The 18497-nt window shown below is 42.7% G+C and overlaps 1 protein-coding gene across 2 annotated transcripts; it reads right to left on the bottom strand.

Moving 5' to 3' along the window:
* Positions 1-430: 430 nt before the first annotated feature.
* LOC6501149 (hemicentin-2) lies at positions 431-7066 on the bottom strand. 2 transcript variants are annotated; one of them, XM_032449648.2, is made up of 6 exons: positions 6603-7066; positions 5754-5883; positions 2905-3273; positions 1807-2064; positions 874-1111; positions 431-804 (listed from the first exon to the last, which is right to left on the bottom strand). In XM_032449648.2, exons 2-5 carry the CDS (start codon positions 5842-5844, stop codon positions 966-968), a joined length of 864 nt encoding a protein of 287 aa, XP_032305539.1. In that variant the 5' UTR covers positions 5845-5883; positions 6603-7066; the 3' UTR covers positions 431-804; positions 874-965. The 2 variants fall into 2 exon arrangements, with proteins under 2 accessions (XP_032305539.1, XP_001954643.1); XM_001954607.4 differs by having other exon boundaries at positions 6606-7065.
* Positions 7067-18497: the final 11431 nt, after the last annotated feature.

The raw sequence follows: 18497 nt of genomic DNA, 5'->3' as shown, positions 1-18497 counted from the left end.
GTAAATTGTGCACGCTTCAAATATTTCAATTACCCTGCCCGGGGGTCCTTCGCCCTCCATTCCTTCTCTCACCTGCGAAAGCGAAAGTGTCTTGCCCAAACGTCTTTGATGTGATGTGGATGAGGATGTGGGTCGTAAGATGTGAAGCTCCGGGCAAGGTAGGCCATCTAGGACCCGTCCGACTGACCTTATCGTTTTTCAATTACCGTTCCGGCCCCGCCTCTGCAATTAAACGCCATAATCCGGGTCGCAGGATGCCAAAGTCCTCGCCCTGATATCGAATTCGGCTCCGAAAAGAGTGGGAGGCGATGGGCGGGTGGCAGTATGCTGGACACACTCATATCGCCATCAATCATTGGGTCCTGCAAATTAAATGTCCTACTCGGCCCCGCGACACACGATTTATCATAATTAATCTAGATGCCACTGCTCGATTATTAAGATTAAACATTTATTTACATTCGTATTCGTTACGGTTTCAATTCGATTTGATTCGATTCGGACTCGATTGCTCGCTTTGGTATCTCTAGGTATGCGATCGTATGCATATATTATATATATCATATATATTATGTGCGCTATATACCACGTCCATACATCTGGCTGCACACAAATGCACTCTCGACCTATTTACTTAATTAAGTATAAAAAATACTTAGAGACTGAACCACAAAACACAAACATAAACAAAAACTCGATTTACATATTTACAAGACAACGCGACATCGACGTCGTTAACCTCCATCCTTAGCCAGCCTTACAGTCATCCCAGCCCCAATCCGCGCTGGGGGCGTGGTCGGGTGCCTGTAACGAGATGATGACTCCTGACTTCTGATTCCTGGCCTGATGACGGCAGTAAAATCAGCGACTTACCCGGCTCTCATGCTCTCCAGACATCGAACATAAGTTGCCGCTCCGACTTAAAGCGCCGCGAGTCGGGCAATGGGACCGAGGGGGCCAGGGGCTCAGGCAGGAGCAGCCAGGAGGGCGGACAGAAGGGCTGCCAGGAGCAGCAGGGCGAGCGAGGGCAGCTCCAGCCTCGCCCCTAGCTCGTGCTGCATGGCCGCGTGCTGCTCACTCTTAATGATATGCACAAAGACGCTGTCAGAGTCTGTTGAGTAGAAATTGACAGGGGGGAAGGTTAGTGGGGGCTTACTCAAGGGACACTTGCAGAAATTTGGGTCCTCAAGATTGGGTTTCATATTCTCAGACTATGTGGAGAATTATTCATGTAGCCGCTCAGGTTGCTTTTAAAAGGTAAATAACATTTTAAAAGAAACCCAACAACTTCAAACTAAACTGAATAAATGTTTTATGTTTCTTAAAAGTCAACTTAATGGTGATATTTTTTTAAGTGAGTGTTTAATTCCCACTGATTAAGAATATGCTGAAGAATAATTAGATCCTACAGCATAGTTAGACTTCATATAACTTTAACTTACAGTTCTGTAAAACTACTCGGAAGCAAATTAGATTAAAAATATTCAAATTGTTTTTATCATTTAATCAAAATGCGTTTTCAGAACTTATTTTATTACATTTTGTAATAAATATGTTTTGCCTTTTCAAACTTTCCCAAAAAAGTTCATTTAGTTTTAAAGCTTTTTACATAATTAATAGGATAATTTTTCATATGGATAATTTATTGTTAGGATTTCGATATAATTAATATTTATTTCATTCAAATTACTCATATTATCATATTATTTAAATATGGCTAATCAATGATTAAGATACCTTTTACATTTAATTTAGTTGTGATTGAAATATTATTTTAAAATAGTTTTTGTTATTTAATGTACTCACTGGAGTTCTCTGCGGAACAGGTGTAGTTGCCAGAGTCCGTGTTGAGGACCCGGGATATCACCAGGTTGCTGGTCTTCATCTGCTGCTCGGAGACCACTCGGATGCCGCCCCGCGTCGAATCGCTGACCAGCTCCGTGTCCTTGTGCCAGACCATGTGCGTGTACGGCCCGGGCGCCTGGGGGGCGATGCAGGTCAGATTGATGTCACTGCCGCTCTGGATGAACAGCTCGCGGTTGGCCAGGATCTGGGCTTTGGAGGCTGTCAAAGAGCGCCGTCGAATTGCGATTAATGGGAATGTCAACAAGTTGCCTTTGGGGAGGGGAGTCTAAGGGAGGTGGTTTAGCGACCCGTCCCCAAACTATTGCTGTGTGATGTTCCATGGTGTTTGATAAACTAATTTGCCAGAGTAATCCCCGCTCTTTACACCCTCAAGCGGCTATCTAAACGGAGATGTAAACAACGTCTAAATGGACTTACAAGACCGCCAATCGATTCGGGCTCAAAGGAAGTATCGACACTGGTCCTGACAGGCAATCAGCCCAAATTAAAAATTTAAATGAATGGAGTTGTGTCCCCAAAGGTGTGTAGTTGTCCTTAAAAGTTAAAACTTTTGTTTTTTTGGGCACCAATTTTCCTCATATATTCAGGCTCTTTTCATTAATAAATTAATTTTATACGGAAACTTCAACCATATAACAAAGTTCAAATAATTCAGCATGTGTAACTAGTTTTGGTTTATTACTTTTATATGAACATTGCAAATAATAAGCGTACTAAAAAGTTGCATAACTCTGAAAACAAGGTTTTTTACACCTCCGGTTTCCAAAAAAAATATGATGCAACTTTTCCCCAAGGACGACTTCATGCATATTTTTGTATAAAGTTATTTTGTTTAATATTTAATAAAACTGATACTACCAGAGTTTTTAATTATCATTAATTTATTCAATTTACTAGGAACTTTTACTTTTGAAATTTTAGTCATTTAATTATTTAAAACTTTGAGTCTAAAATTTAAGGCAAAATTCTTTTCGGAGCAAGACCTTTTGATCCAACTGGATGTCCTACAATTTAATTCGTTCCATCCCCAATACTCACTTACGACGACCAGCTTGTAGGCCTGGCTGATCTTGGGCTCCGTGGACACCTGGCACTCGTACACCCCCGCATCCCTGGGCTGCACGGAGACGACCTTGAGCACCCACTCGTCGGAGTTGTCGATGTGGCGTGCCAGGAATCGCTGGTCGTTGGTATAGGTCATGATGCCAATGGTAAGGATGTGGAGGTCACGCTGCCGGATCCAGGACACCGCCCGGTCGCCCAGATGCCGCACCCGGCAGTGCAGGCGGGCGGTAGTGCCCAGGGCGGCGATTACCTCCCTTGCTGTGGAATTGTCAAACTGCGGTTCCAGTCCATCGTAGTTGTCCGGAATCAGATTGGACAGTTCCTCGGCGGCGGCCAGATGTCCTGGATGTACAGAGAAGAGACCACAGAAATGGTTTGATTGGAAATTTAAATTAAATTGGTTTCATTTGGTAGCGAAATGTAAGTAATAGTCACGACAATAGTAAACATATTTTTTAAACGAGGTGAGGACTCAGTTTTACATGTATTTGATGTCTGATATTATATATTCTGATATATTCCATAGAATTTTCTTAGTGTCTCTATTAATTGTGTGTTATGGAAACTGGCTGCCTGTGAGCGTTAATCTCGTAATTAATACGTGTTTGATGATTGATTTCCACGATTACCACACTAAGTGTTAATTATTAATTGGATATCGAACTGCTCCAAGTTCAGAATGTCAATATTTTCCCCAAAGTGAAACCGGAAACAATATTTTAGTAAAAATTAATTCTACAGTTCATAGAAACCAGACACTGAATACAATTTTTGATTTAATTTTAATTGTTCTGGCATTCTTTTGGCATAAATTCAAACAAGATGCAAAAACTAATTGCACTGAAAAAAAAAACCTATAATGAAAAAACTGTTTCTAATATAAAGTCAATTAAATATATTTCTTTGATGTTTCATTTGTTCTGTTTTCTAAAGTGTTGGAAGGAATGTTGGTTGCGAATCCGATTTGCACATTAAACCGCCCCGGGGGAAGAACTTATTCGAACAGCTGTATCTGAACGTCAATCTAAATGTATTCAAGTGCATTCAGGGCCAGGCCTTGTGGAGCAGACGGATAGATTGCTATAGGAAGCGTCAGATATGCCGACAGTCAGACAGCCCGGCAGACGGACAGACAGATGGATGGATATACCGACAGATAGATGGACGGACAGACAGATGGATGGTTGTTTGAATAAGGGGGTTTTCTCAGCTGGACCGGAATCAGCATGGGTTTGATTAACGAGTATTTGTGCTTAATTTATGCTCGAGTTTAAGCATTCACCCCACAGGACCTCAGTGCTCTTTCCGCGCTTATGATCCATCACTGGGTGGCGGCCAGTAGTGATTTATGTGGGCGGAGGTGGGCCGATATATTAGCCAGCTAATACGCTAATAATCCATGAGTGCCTAAACAAACACAAATACTGCCACTGGATGGAGTAGTGCCATGGGTTTGGGCCCTGCAAATGGGATGTGGTTCTGTGGAAGTGTAAGTGGATAAACACATATTGATTTATAGGCCGGGATCCTTTGTGTGTGTGTGTGTGGGTGGGAGTGTGAGTGTGTGTGGTTGGAGCAAATGTAGATATCAAATACCAGGCAATAAAACGCTGTTAAACACTTAATTGAAACTGTTGCTCCACAGCCTCTGGGCTTCGCGTGGCGATGGATTCGCCCCGGCCAGGCCAAACACTTCAGATGAAATTGCTTTTTATACTGGCCACAAAATATATAAAAAAGATTCTCCTGCCCGCACACACTCAACCACCCATAAGCCCACACACACCAGGCAAAAACCATGTAACAACATAAAAATTTTTAATAAAAGTTGCGTATTTACATACAAAGTGCGGGGTGGTTCGGTCGCACCGCAACCGCAGCTTCAGTGGCTACAGCTTATACCACCTCCACCACCCCCTAGTCAGCCTCTAAGCTCCGCCCACTGTTGCACTTCCCCAAGCGGGCCCTAAACTGAGCTCAGGTGCCATAAATTACAAATGAGCAATTGCAGCTGCTCCTGTTCCAGGACCTGTTCCGCACTCACACTCGAGTTGAGAAATGCGAAATAGATGGAGGCATAAACAATTTTGGACAGACGCGAAAGGAGAAGTGCCAAATTGAGATATTTCCGCCAGATCGGGTCTCTATAGAGTACAATCCCCAAACCTTGATTTCTCTTTATTTTTTCCGCTTTGAAAAAAAGTTTAGGACTTTGGCAATATAATTAAAAAGTTCAAATAAAAACCGCAAAGAGTGTTTCGCTGCAGAATAATATGAAAAATGTGTGTTTTAAAAAGTTTCCAATTAAATGAAAAAAAAGGTATTGATAAAGGGCTATCCCATGGCCCTTTTCCGACAACATTTGTAAAGAATTCTATTTTTAAAAGCTATCTATTGATTGCAGTTTTAAATTTTAAAGTTTTAAACAAAGGGTTTTGTTGTGTTGGAAATTTTATAAATGATTGAAGTGTGTATAGGTATTGTTATTATATCCATTAATTAGACCTAAACTATTTATACCTTGATGGCTTAGAATGGCAAAGACATTGTTTCCTTTGTTATCCTCCAGGATATAAATATTTTGAAATGAATACTCTGCTTAGCCAGAGATCGGACTGGCAATTTAAGCCCCCAGCAGGCACTTTGAGTCCATCTAATTGAAATTGCCCCATCTGCGCACTTTTAATTTCCAATACGATTTGCTGTGTCATTCCCATTCGTAATACCAGGTCCTGATCCAATTGCCCCGCCTGGCTTAACCCTTTGAGTGCCGGCTGATTACATTTTAATCCGCTACACACAATCCCGTACTCCGTACTCACCGAAATATTGGCTGCTGGGCCGGCTCTTCTTGTCGACAGTTGCGGTTAATCCCATGATCACGAGCAGCGCCATAAAGTGTTCCACCAACATTTCATGCGCAATTTGTGAGGGCCTTTAAATTACATATAACTGCAGCCGAATCGGAGGCGGGCGAAGGACGAAGAACGAACCAGGCGAAGAAGGCATCGACATCGACGACAAGGAGAACGACAACAGAAAAGTAATTAAAATAAATGATGGCAATCGCGAGTCTCAACTCGACTCAATTCAACTCGAGATGTTTCGTTTCTACTTTATAGGGACGGAAGGCAAACAAAAGATGAAGGATGGGACAGGACAGGACAGGACAGGACACTCCCACCCACTTCTCATCCCGCTGTGTGGAGAAACAATAACTGAAAGGGATTAGGCTCTCAGGGCTCCTCCGTCTTATCGGAGCACCAGAAACCGCAGCTCATTCATTTAAACTGATGACAAGACCGCAATGCGGTCGAGTTTTCAATCACCATGACGCCCACAGGACAACATCAAGATGAAGATGAAGATGTGCTGTAAGGACATTTGCGGAGCAGTGGGGGAGTAGTGAGCCTGTGGGGCACTGTGGGTGGGGGGAGATGCCTAGCTTTTGGTAATTTCTTCATTACACACTAAGCTGTTCATTCAATTGCTTGTGGCGAAGCGAGTGGAAGTGGAAGTGGCAAAGGAAAAGCAAGGACAGGAACAGGACTCGCCTCGTCCGACCGTCAAACCGCCCGAAGGCAGCAATTTCGGGCTGGTCACGTTCCGATAATACACTTAATTATATTCGAGGGCGGGCGGACAAAAAAGGGGTGGCGTTCCGACACTACTACCTTGTTCTGGACACGGACTAGAATCGGTGGCTGCGGTCGGAGCAAATGTAGCGTGAACTGCGTGCCGCCATTTCATGCGCAACGTAATGCAGTCGAGCGCGTTGCGATCATTTTAGGGGGTGCGGGGGCTGTGCTACGCTTACGTAACATCCCTTACGTGACGTAAGGCCACGGGCATCCCCACACTCGGGAGAACGTAACGCGAAATCAGTCACTCCAATGACGCGATTACAATTCCAATTCCAAATCCGATTGAGAAGCCAGATACGACAGAAAGCCGAGCTGTCACTGTTTCCGACACGAGTCACGGTTAACCGGGTAACGGGTAACGAGTCGCGAGTCGCGGGGACTACTACTAGTCACTGGTCACGAGTCACGTACTAGCTACTTCCGGTTTTGTCTGCGCTCGTTGCGTGTGTGTGGCTTGAGGCGCGGTAAACAACTGAAAGGAGCTGTTCCACCGTATCCTGCGACAATATGCAAATGCTCTGGGAGCAGAAGGAGCCGCGCAGGCGCCACCGCAACATGTTGCTGCAACATTTATTGGAGCCAAATTGAATCGTTCTTGCGGCCGCTGCTGCAACCCCTCCCCCCATCTACCACATCGGTGGCATGGGGCAAGACATCTTCGGGACTGCGGATGGGTCTTTAAAGTTCATTGGAGGTGCGTGGCTGGATGTGCTTATGAAATATTTAACAGGGTAGGTAGTGGGTTGTTTGATTTGTGTCACGCAACAGAATACAGGATCAGAAAAGGAGCAACAATGAATTGGCGGCACCCGCCACACCAACTCCAATAATAACACAAAGCAACATCAATAATAAAATACAGAAGAGGGACAAAACTCATGCATGACAAGGCGTATTTTTTCTTGTATTTTAACGGCAAGAATTGCCAGCTTTTTGCAATTGAAAGTGGCAGCGACAGACACCCACTTTCACACACGCACACCCATAGAAGGACGCACATCCGAACGCACAACATGCCACGCATTGTGAGCCTATTGTGTCAAAGCGGAAACGGATATGAAGCGGCCATGGGTGCTGTAGTTGTTGCTTTTGCTGTTGCTGTTGCTGCTGCTTCTGCTGTCAGTGCCTCGGCCCCGATGTTGCTGCTGCGGTGTGGCTGCTGTTGCTACTGCTGCTATGGCAGGCGACTTATCAAAATCGATGAGGCAGCATATGGTCGATTTTAATTTTCTAACATATTTCTCCACGCAAAGCGCAGACCAGCCAACCCCACACTGAGAGAAGAGGATAATCACTGTATAATCCCCAAAATAGTGAAAGATTTATGATTTTGTAATTAGAGTATTTGAATATCGTAATAAAATAATAAGAAACAAGTTCATAAATCACAAAATATAAATCATAAGCGGAAAAAGGACAATAAACTATTATCTAAATGGTGAATAATGATTATACCCAGTATTAGTGCGTAGGTAGGGAAGGGTATTTAGTTTTTGTGGGTATGTAGGTTACTGCACTGTTAAGTATGTCTGTAGTAAATTCCTTAAATACAAGATCTTACCACTCCATAAAAATTTATTTGTTAAATTATATTAGACTTAAGATGTGTATAGTATAGAAAAACATGAGATGCTTAAGTCATGTGTTTAATATACATGTTGGTATTGTTATTTTATTTCAATCTAATGTACAATAATTTTTACAACTAATTTGTTTTATTAAGATCAATGACCATACTGTCGTATGTCAAAAGTTTCCTTGAGTGAACATAATTGACAGCCATTCCTTTTTCCAGGTGCAGAACCGAGACAGACAAGCCAAAGAGCCATTGACACGACACAAGCCACTGGAATAGCAGCACACAACCACACTCTTCCCCACTCGTCACTCCCCAGGACACGCCAGGACCAGGACTCTCTCTCTCTTTCCCCTAGATGGCTGCACTCCCCTCTCAAATCCGTTTAGCATATTTTCTTTGGAAATTGAATTTCCAAGTTATTATAAATATTTCTCCAATAAATGCAATTTGAGTGGAATTTTTTTGCCCCACCGTCTCGGTTTCAGTGTCTTGTGTGCTTAGACTTTTTCAGGAGCTCCGAGTTCCTTGGGAGCCACCTACTCCGTGTTTAGCATGTGCCGATGCCCTGTCCGTCCTCTTCTGTCCGACAAATCAAATAGACAACAGGCGGCGAGGCGCCTAAGCAAGCAGAGTGTCCTTTCCGCCTCGCCCTGCCATATTATTTTACACTAACAAGCCAAACATTCCTCAAATTTAACAAGCGGCGACATTTTTCAGCCCCACATCCATCGTTCTTAGTCCTAAGTGAATTCTGTTTTCGTCGCAGGATGTAGCAGGATGTCGCAAGGCACTTGCCCAAGCACAGTCCCAGGCCCGGACTGGGAAGGGTGCAAATTATGAAAAATGCTCTCGGGGCGGCGGACTCGAGAAATTGTTGCGAAAATGTAGAGCTCGGCGAGAGCAGGGCTTGCTTTTGATCTAAGGCTGGGTGCCCCGAAAATTATGCTGCGAAAAATGGAATTTCACGTTTCCGCGAAACCGCCCGAAAAGATCGCTTTCCGCTTAGTAACCTTTTGAGCGACCCTCCGCGAAGTGAGCCATTTATTATTTTTTATATTTATATTTTTTTTTAAGTTATTATGTCTGCGGGGCTTCGTCGCTCCCCGTCTTCGATTTGGACATTGATTGCATACAAAATTGATTGAAAAGCTGGCATTGACTGCTCATGCTCTTACCTTGCTCCTTTTTTTGCGACCCACAGCCCCCACACTCCTCGTTCCAACCACTTTGGGAAGCCCTTCCGCTGGGGAATGATTTACTCAGGAGAAGGATAGGGGGCAGGAGGAGGCGACTGTCGTGTGTAAAATTGATAACTTTGTTTGTGTAAACAGCGACGCGACATATCGCCCTCAATTCCCTGGCAGCCGAGCCCCCTTCCGTCTCCCTATCCCCTCGGCATCCTGTGCCCCATCCTTATTTCAAATCCCTCCCGCCGACCGACAAATTCTCCGACATGATGTATGTGTTCAGGGCGTGTGCGTGTTTATATCGCGTATACGTACCGCTCGCTCGCACACACACACACACACACTTTTGGCGAAAGACTCGAATTATCGGTGTCAATTTTTATGCTGCTACGTGTGCGAAATTTAACAGAGCGCCAACTGATGAGTGAACCTGTAGACACATTGCCACATAGCCCGCCGGAAGGGAGGAGCACTTTGAGGGGAGGACTCTCTTGCAAAAACAAAACATAAAACGATGTCGCCCAATTTGGCATTACATGGCGATTGCCGACGACTCGATAACGAAATGGAAACCTAGCCAAGAAGAGACAGTCGGCTGGAGGAGGACAAGACCGAGAACGGGAACAACCGACGAAGGATAAAGCCAAGTCGAAGCAAAGGTGAGGTGAAAACCGGGCTAAATATGCCAAAAGTAGTTGTTGGAACAGGAAAGCCAGGACAATAAGAATCAGAATCGGAATCACCAGCAGAATCAACAATAGCCATCCAAAGCTATACATATATATGGGGGGATACATGTAAGAGGAGTACCATACCAAGTACGGAGAGTAAAAGTAAGAAGCAATACAGGAGTAACAGCAGCAATAGCAATAGCAACAGCAACAGCCGGCAGGACAGACAAAAGGATGCTTAAGTTTTGCTCAACTGTTCATCAGAATTACAAATTGTATTCGATTTCCGGCATTTGTGACGCTTGAGTTAACAGGCGAAGTAAGCAGCCGAAATGGTATGAGGATTGGGCAGATGGGCGAAAGGATAAAGCCAGGACCAACCATCCACCAGCCAGCAACCAGCCGGCGGAGCCCAAAGGGGGCGGGTATATGTGGGGCGTGTTAACCAGCCCCAGGCACGATTTAAATGCCATATAAAGTTTTATGCATATTGCGTACTTGTTGTGTCCCAGCGATAGTTTATAGGACGAGGACAAGCGAACCAACTAGACAAAGGACGAGGCAGGACGAGGATGACAACAAGCCCCAAAACGCTCCATTTGAGGCCCGTTGGGTTGTCAAAACGTTTGATTCGATTAGACCGATTGATTGTATTAACATAAAAAACGCATTGATTCGGCTTAGCCAAGCACTCAACGCACCCAAAGATTTTCTTTCGGATTCGGTTTCGAATCCCAGATAGAGGTATTGCATTGGCATTCCGATATCTTTTTGTTTTTTTTTTCGTGGGGCGAGATACTGTGGTAGTTACAGGACAGGTTCTCATTTTCAATTTTCAATTTTCCATTTACCATTTGCCCATTTTCATGGGAAACAAATAGCAATCCTCTAAAGTTTGCACGATTCTTGCAAATTTATTTGAGGCATCTCTGTTGTTCTTCGCCGAAAAGTTGTGCGCCCCGAAACTTTTCTATCTAGATCTCTTTCAAGCGTTCAGGAGACTTTGGTTTGATTTATAGGATTTGGCGCTTCGCTGGTGAAAAGTAATATTTAAATAATATTTTCGCGGAGGGGAGACATAACTCACAGACTCGCGATAGCGAGTATAGCCCTACTCGTACTCTCGCCATTCGATGGCCTCCTATAAACTCTCATATTCGTATTGGTGCGATTTTCCATTGTCTCCTCGGGGTCTGGATTGTAACTGAGGTCATCCGCCAGGCGCCGGAACTCATTTCACAAAACTGAGACTGAGACGGAGACTGAGACGGAGACTGAGACTCGGACCTAGGAGGACCCCATTTCCGATAGCAATTGCCAGCTGAGTGTGGAAAGTTTAAGCCATCAAATAAACCAATGATTGACCAGCGATTCTCTTCTTATGCCCCATATCCTTTGGGGGCTTAATTATGGCCACCATAATGCGCACAAATAGCAGGTTACATTCAATTTGACATGTAATTTTATCGCCTGAAACAAAACTTTATGTGAGTGTGTATGATCTAGGAGCTATGAAAGAGTGTCGAACGGGAGGTGGGAGATGGGAAATGGGGGTGGAGGTATTGGACGCGTCGGGCACAATTCAAATACATATATTTTATTATTTTATTATCTACTGTTTTATAACTTTTTCCCGGCTGCTCCTAAGCTGGCACTCAAACTTTCTGCACGTTTTCCGTATAAAAAGCACTGTGTGGACCAAGCGGAGCTTCCGTCAGCAGATTTGTGTCGACTCTCCCGCCCCCCCTTATACCCTTACATACATATATATAGAAAATATATGTATATTGTAGAGATATAGACCCTCCCCCCCTGAAGACGCGGCACAAATGGCGCAATTGTGTGAAAGTTGAAAAACGTTTTTTGGCGAAATGTGCGGCACTAAACAATGCCATAAAGCGTCAAACTTGTCGATACTTTTTCGTTCGTTTCGTTTGGTTTGGTTTTGTTTGCTTCTCATCCGAACTGCCATCATCCAATCTCGTACACGCTGCGAAGGAGCAATGTATCCGTATCTGAGAGTACGTATCTGTATCTCGTCCCGCTCCCCCCATCGCTCGATGTCAGCTTCAGTTGCTGTTTTTCTTGTTATTCAGGCACTACTTTGATTATAACAATAGCAGCAGAGACAGCGACAGGCCAACAAAAAAGGGGGGAAAACGCTAGACAACAATCGCTTACAATCTTGGCAGACAAAAGTTTTCAATTTGTAACTATTTGTTGTTCTGGGTTATGTAAATTGGCTCTCGCTTGGCAACTTTGAAAGCATTGCAGACCTCCCATCCAATTCTATTTCTCTTCTAATTCGAATCAGTTGAAAATGCTCCCAAACCGCCGGTATCTTCTTTACACTTCATTTGCAGTGGCAGTTGCTGGACTGTTTGAAGTTGGCCAAAAATTGTTATAAATGGGCATTAATGGGCTGCCGGGGCTAGCTGACTAATTTCGAGAGCCCGGAATTATGAAAAGTGTTTGGCCCATCAAAATGCGAATGCAACTTTGACCATTAATCATTTATGGGCTTTCGTTTTTGCAGCCATGCAACTTTGCAACTTTTCCTACCAGTTCTTAACACCCTCCTGTCATCCTCCCACTCCCTCCCTCAATGCAGAAAGAGCCATTGCATAATGGTAATCGGTGGCGAGCTGACGAGGCATCTCCCTTTACGGCCTTGCAACTGCATCTGCAATTGTTTGCCCCCGGCGGCCTTTCAATGGCCAATTTAACCCATCGGCCCACAAACAGAGATATCCAATTGTTGATACTAGCCTCGGTCCCTCGTTTCCTTCTCTGTTTTGTAGAAACTATGATGGCCTCCTCTCAATATTTTCCTGCTTAATAAATATGCTCAAGCGATAATAGAGAAAAGAAATGGCTGGATGGCTGGATGGCAGGAGGGCTGGATGGGACAACGGCAGGATGCCAGGATAAAAAAGCACAAAGGGAAATGGGGCAAAGGAGCAGAAGAAAGCACAAACATGTAATAAAATGCTCCAATAATTTAATTTAATTTTTCTTTTTTTGTAGCCCCTTAAGATGTGAGACGACAATACCGACATTGAGGATGAAAAGAGAATGTCGAATGCACTACACAATCCAGATAAAATCCAGCCGGAAGGGGATTAACCCTGACCTCTGAGCAAAATGCAGACGAAGGAGCCGGCACGCAGCTGGGGGCCCAAGGATTCCCTTTGAGGCGTGGAAAAAGCTGTTCGGCACAGTCCGAAGATGTCAGAGGTTAAGGCAAAGCTGGGCAAAAAAACTGGGATTAAAATGCAGTTGAAACGCGTTCGGTTGCCTGGGAAAATCATCCGCTTCAGAGAAAGAAATTCAAAATAGAAAATCTTTTTTTTATTTCTAGATAAATAAACATATATAAAGTTCTTATTTTTTTTTTTTAATATTTTCTATTGGGTTGGTCAAGTATTATATTTATTTAATAATCACCTTTCATACCTTCTTAATACCTTTGATCGCCCCAGATATTTTCTTTACTGTTTGCCTTTAAAATAAAATCCCAGTTCATACCTAGATAAAAAATACTCGGCAACCTAGTGAGTTTTTGTTTAATATAAAATAAGAAAATATTTTTTGACTCCCTTTTATGCCTCTTTGAATTTCTTTTGCCACTTTCATTTGCCATATGATATGCTTGAAAATATATTTAAATATTTTGTTGGCTAAAATTGATTTTCCTAAAAATATTCTCAAATAAAAGAGTCCTAAAAAAACACAAAATCGAATGGTACAGGAGCAATTGCAGTTGAAGGTGCAATTGCAGATCCTTGTGGGTAATAAATCTTAGACTTTAGAAGCATTCGTCCAGCGACTCGGAGGTGCTTAGAAAGCATGGGACACAAAGATGAAGTTTCGAAATACATGTTTTGTTAATGTTAATGTTTAATGTTAAAGAATTTTAATAACCACAAAATTATAAGTTTAAAGAAATATTAAAAATGATATAGTTTTTTATAAATAGGACAATTTTTTTAAATCCACTTTATGGTGGAGATCTAATATTAGTTCCCAGATTTGTAAATGGTATTCCCTTTTCCGGTCCGAAATGAATTGGCCTAAATATTTGCTGAAAAAGTCTCAAAAGTTTCCGTTTTAGCCACCCAAGGATCTTAACCTTTTCAACATGGTCTCCCATTAATTTTTTCAGGAATAATGCCACAACTTTGCCACAATGCCACAATAATTGTCTGATCGTCGAATGTTATACCTTCCCGATCTTGGATCTTCGAGAACTACAATTTTCAATCAAATCCTGACCACCTAAAATCGGACCCCATTTTCGCAATTTTTCAAATGGGTAACATCATAATTTTGGCCAAAAATCGAGCCAAAATTTTATTTCGCGATGGGGGCTATATTTTGATGCAGACCGACGGTACTTAGTTCCCCGATTCGTAAATGGTATTCCTTTTTCAAACCCGATACGAAGTGGCCCAAATATTGACTAAAAACTGTCTCAAAAGTATTAATTTTGGACATCCAGGGATCTTGACTTGGCCAAAATGGTCTCCCCATCGATTTATTTCAGTAAAAAGGCCATAACTTTATTAATAAGTGTCCGATCGTCGAATGTTATACCTTCCCGATCATGGGTCTTCGAGAACTATAATTTTCAGTCAAAACCTGACAACCCAAAATCGGACACCATTTTCGAAATTTTTCAAAGGGGTAACATCATAATTTTGGCCAAAAATCGAGCCAAAATTTTATTTCACGATGGGGGCTATATTTTGATGCAGACCGACGGTACTTAGTTCCCCGATTCGTAAATGGTATTCCTTTTTCAAATCCGATACGAATTGGCCCAAATATTGACTAAAACTGTCTCAAAAGTATTAATTTTGGCCATCCAGGGATCTTGACTTGGCCAAAATGGTCTCTCATCGATTCCTTTCAGAAAAAAGATTATTTCTTTCTTAATAATTGTCTTAGTTAATTGTGTTAATTGTCTCAATAGTGTATCTAAAAAAGTGTCATTAAGGTACCCCATCTTAATTCTGACCTTCAGAATCAAACGATTTTGAGTCTAAGAAAATACTAATAGAACACAGTTTAATTAAATCGCAGTGACTTTAAGCCAGATTCACTGCAACTGGATATGTCAAGCTGCCACAACGTTGATCACTATCCGGCGGACACCCACACGCCACGTCTAGCCGTAAGGGCCACTCGTTGCAGTGTCTCGAATGCTAACAGCGTAGCAATCTAATGACGCCCGACTTTCGGCAAACGATTGGCCGATTGGCCAATAGGATGACCTGGGAAAAACTTTCCCAACAACAGCCAGAGAAACAGAAGCAGAAAATGAAACCGAAAGGGGGCGGATGTGGGTTGTGGAGGATGCAGGAAAAAGGAGCAGGAGCAGGAGCAGGAGGAGGAGCAGGAACAGGAACAGGAGCGGCGACAGCAACAAAGTAAACATATGTCAATTTTCCACTCGAATTGCGATGCAAAGCTAAAGTGAAAAACGTAGTTGGGAAAACGAGAAATAAAAATAGAAAGGACACAAAACACACACTCACAGAAAATAAAAATAAGAAAAATCATAGCGACCGAAAACGTAGACCGGTCAGAAAACCAACCCAAGAATGTAAACGTTGACAATTTTCGCATTTCTATATTATACATAATATGCTAGGATGTATGTATGTAGGACTTAGGTACTGGTCATACAAACATATATAATATAAGGCTACTGGGTGTATGACGAAACGGCATTACTTTCATTTTGGCTGCCAACAAACAAAATACAAAAAAGTCAATTTTATTGCTATAAGAATTTCAGTTGATTTTCCGAGTTCCATTTTAACTTTTTCATCTCTCTCTTATTTTTTTATTTCTTGCAATTTCTTGTGCTTTATTTGTGTTTTATTCGATTTTTTCTATAATTCTGCAATGGCAATCGAAGGAGCAGCAACAACAAGGACCAGTTTTAAGAAGTTTGCCCGTGAGCCGAACACGAACGTTACGTTGTTGATAAATATTGGTTGTGCCCACATCCTCGATTTCCCCATAGCTCCAGCCCCCAGTAGCTCTCCCTCGCCAGTCCCCTCGCCAATCACTCACCCTCCCCAACATATTCGACCTCATCCGCTGGACAACTCAGCTCAAAGGACAAACATCACACAGCGAGTGAGAGATCCTGGCGCTTGGAAGCCAGTTTTTCGGGGTCGTATGCAGACGTCAGAAGGATGTCAAAATCTCAAATTGCTGGGAAACATGTAATTTTCATGGTTAGTTACATTTTTATTGTGACATTAAGTGGTCGGAACCGGCCCGATGTTCGTGTTCGGTTTCGTGTTGTTTTCAGCAATTTTCGGGGGCCTATGAATTGATTGAAATGCCATTTGGGCACCAGATGATGAAAGGTCAATCGGGCAATATATCACAATGTCAGGAGTGGGGCGACTTCGAGGGGTTTCAAATGGCTTTTGTCCCTGGATAGTGACGGCGGAGATGCCAGGGAATGGATTGAAATGGATGTGCAAATGCGTTAACGGAGCCCTCTACGCCTGACTGGGGCCACTTAACGCGCGTGTCCTGACCCGCGAGCTTCTTGGCCCCGCCCCTTCCAGCCACGCCCTACTCTTCCGCCTGCAACGGCGAATGCAACTTCCATCCATTCCGTCCAACCTCGAAGCGGAAACGGAGCCGCAGTTTGAGTTTGTTTTGCCATACGGCGTAGTCATGGCTCCGCCTCGGCATCCGCAACCGTATCCGGTCTCGACGCGACCCGGTCAGGTCACGTCATGTGTTGTTCGTCTATCTATGTGCCTGTGTCTCTGGATTAGATCAACATTTGTGCTAAGCTAGGAGTTGGAACGGAGCGAAGGGAGAGGGAGGAGGGAGCAGGAGAGATCCGGACTCCGGAGCCGTGACCTCAAAGCGCGGGCAACACGCGGCAACGGAACGTCAAACAATAAATCGCAACTCGTTGTACTTGCCAGCATAATAAGTGCCTACTTTTACGTAATCCAAAAGTGCTCAGCTCCTGCCAGTTAACCACCCAACCCCCCTAAGCCACCCACCCCTCCAGAAACCTCAGGGGCGAATTGAGATAATGTTTTCAGGGGGTTTTCATTTAAGTTAACGAGTAATTACACTAGTTTACACCAAAAATGAACCTCCATAAAAAAGTGTTTTTTATAGTAATTTGGGGTCGGAGAACACGAAAATGACATCCGTTTATTTTTCTTAAGAACCGTTTTTGAGATATTTTTGAAAATCGTGTTTTTGAGGTCCTTTTTCAGTTTTTTGGTAATATCTCATGAAAAAAACTGTTTACAAACAAAAAAAGGATATTGATTGACAGGTATTGAAGTAACGTTTACGTGGATATATAATATGTGCAGATTGAATCAAATCTCTGTAATGCACAAGCTAACAAAGTACAAAAATAGTGTCATTTTCGACCAATTGAAAAATTGAAATTTTCAAAATTGGGGCGAATTCGCCCCTTTCAATTTTGAAATTGAAATTTTCAAAATTGGTCGAAAATGACACTATTTTTGTACTTTGTTCGCTTGTGCATTACAGAGATTTGATTCAATCTGCACATATTATATATCCACGTAAACGTTACTTCAATACCTGTCAATCAATATCCTTTTTTTGTTTGTAAACAGTTTTTTTCATGAGATATTACCAAAAAACTGAAAAAGGACCTCAAAAACACGATTTTCAAAAATATCTCAAAAACGGTTCTTAAGAAAAATAAACGGATGTCATTTTCGTGTTCTCCGACCCCAAATTACTATAAAACAATCATCAATTTTAAGGTTCACTCGATTACATTTAAATTTGTAAACTAGTGTTATTGTTCTTGGGATTAACCTCTTGGCATTCGCAAATTCACAGTTTAGACGCGAAACTCTAAGCCCATGGTAGGCGGCAAAGCAATTTTGGATTTAAAGGTAAATAAATTAAAAAAAAACAACCGTTTAAAGCTTAATTTTAAATCTTTGTTAAGCTTACACTAAAACAATTCTAACTGTATGTTTGTTTTTGTTATGGAAGTATTATGAAAGTATAATTATTATGTTGAATGTAAAAAGAAAACTGAATATTTCATTACTGGTCTAGTCTTCTGAAAAGTCTTAGCCCTAGAAAACCCTGCTCGTTTCGCCACTGCACCACCATATCTCCCCGCCAGCGATTAACCCGCTCCGCCTAGCTCTCGCTGATGAAGGCCACGGGCGTAGACACTACAAAACAGACAGCATCAGGTTGGGATTACCTCTCGACTGAGCCCCATTCTGCTCTGGGGGGTGGTGGTTGTGGGCTGGCTCTTTTGCATTTTATTGTCCTTGCTCTCTCATTGCTTGTCGTTGTAGTTGTTGTTGTTTCTTGTTTCTAGTCCTGCTGTTGGTTTGGTTGTTGTTGTTTTTGTTGTTATTGCGCCATTGTTGTTTATGTGCGGGTATCAAAACGCTATTAGGCCATGACTATGATGACGGCACGCATACTG

This window comes from Drosophila ananassae, chromosome 2L (assembly GCF_017639315.1).
Source record: "Drosophila ananassae strain 14024-0371.13 chromosome 2L, ASM1763931v2, whole genome shotgun sequence".
Lineage (NCBI taxonomy): Eukaryota > Metazoa > Arthropoda > Insecta > Diptera > Drosophilidae > Drosophila > Drosophila ananassae.
The sequence above is the reverse complement of the archived record's forward strand: the minus strand, read 5'-3'. Positions and strand labels throughout refer to the sequence as shown.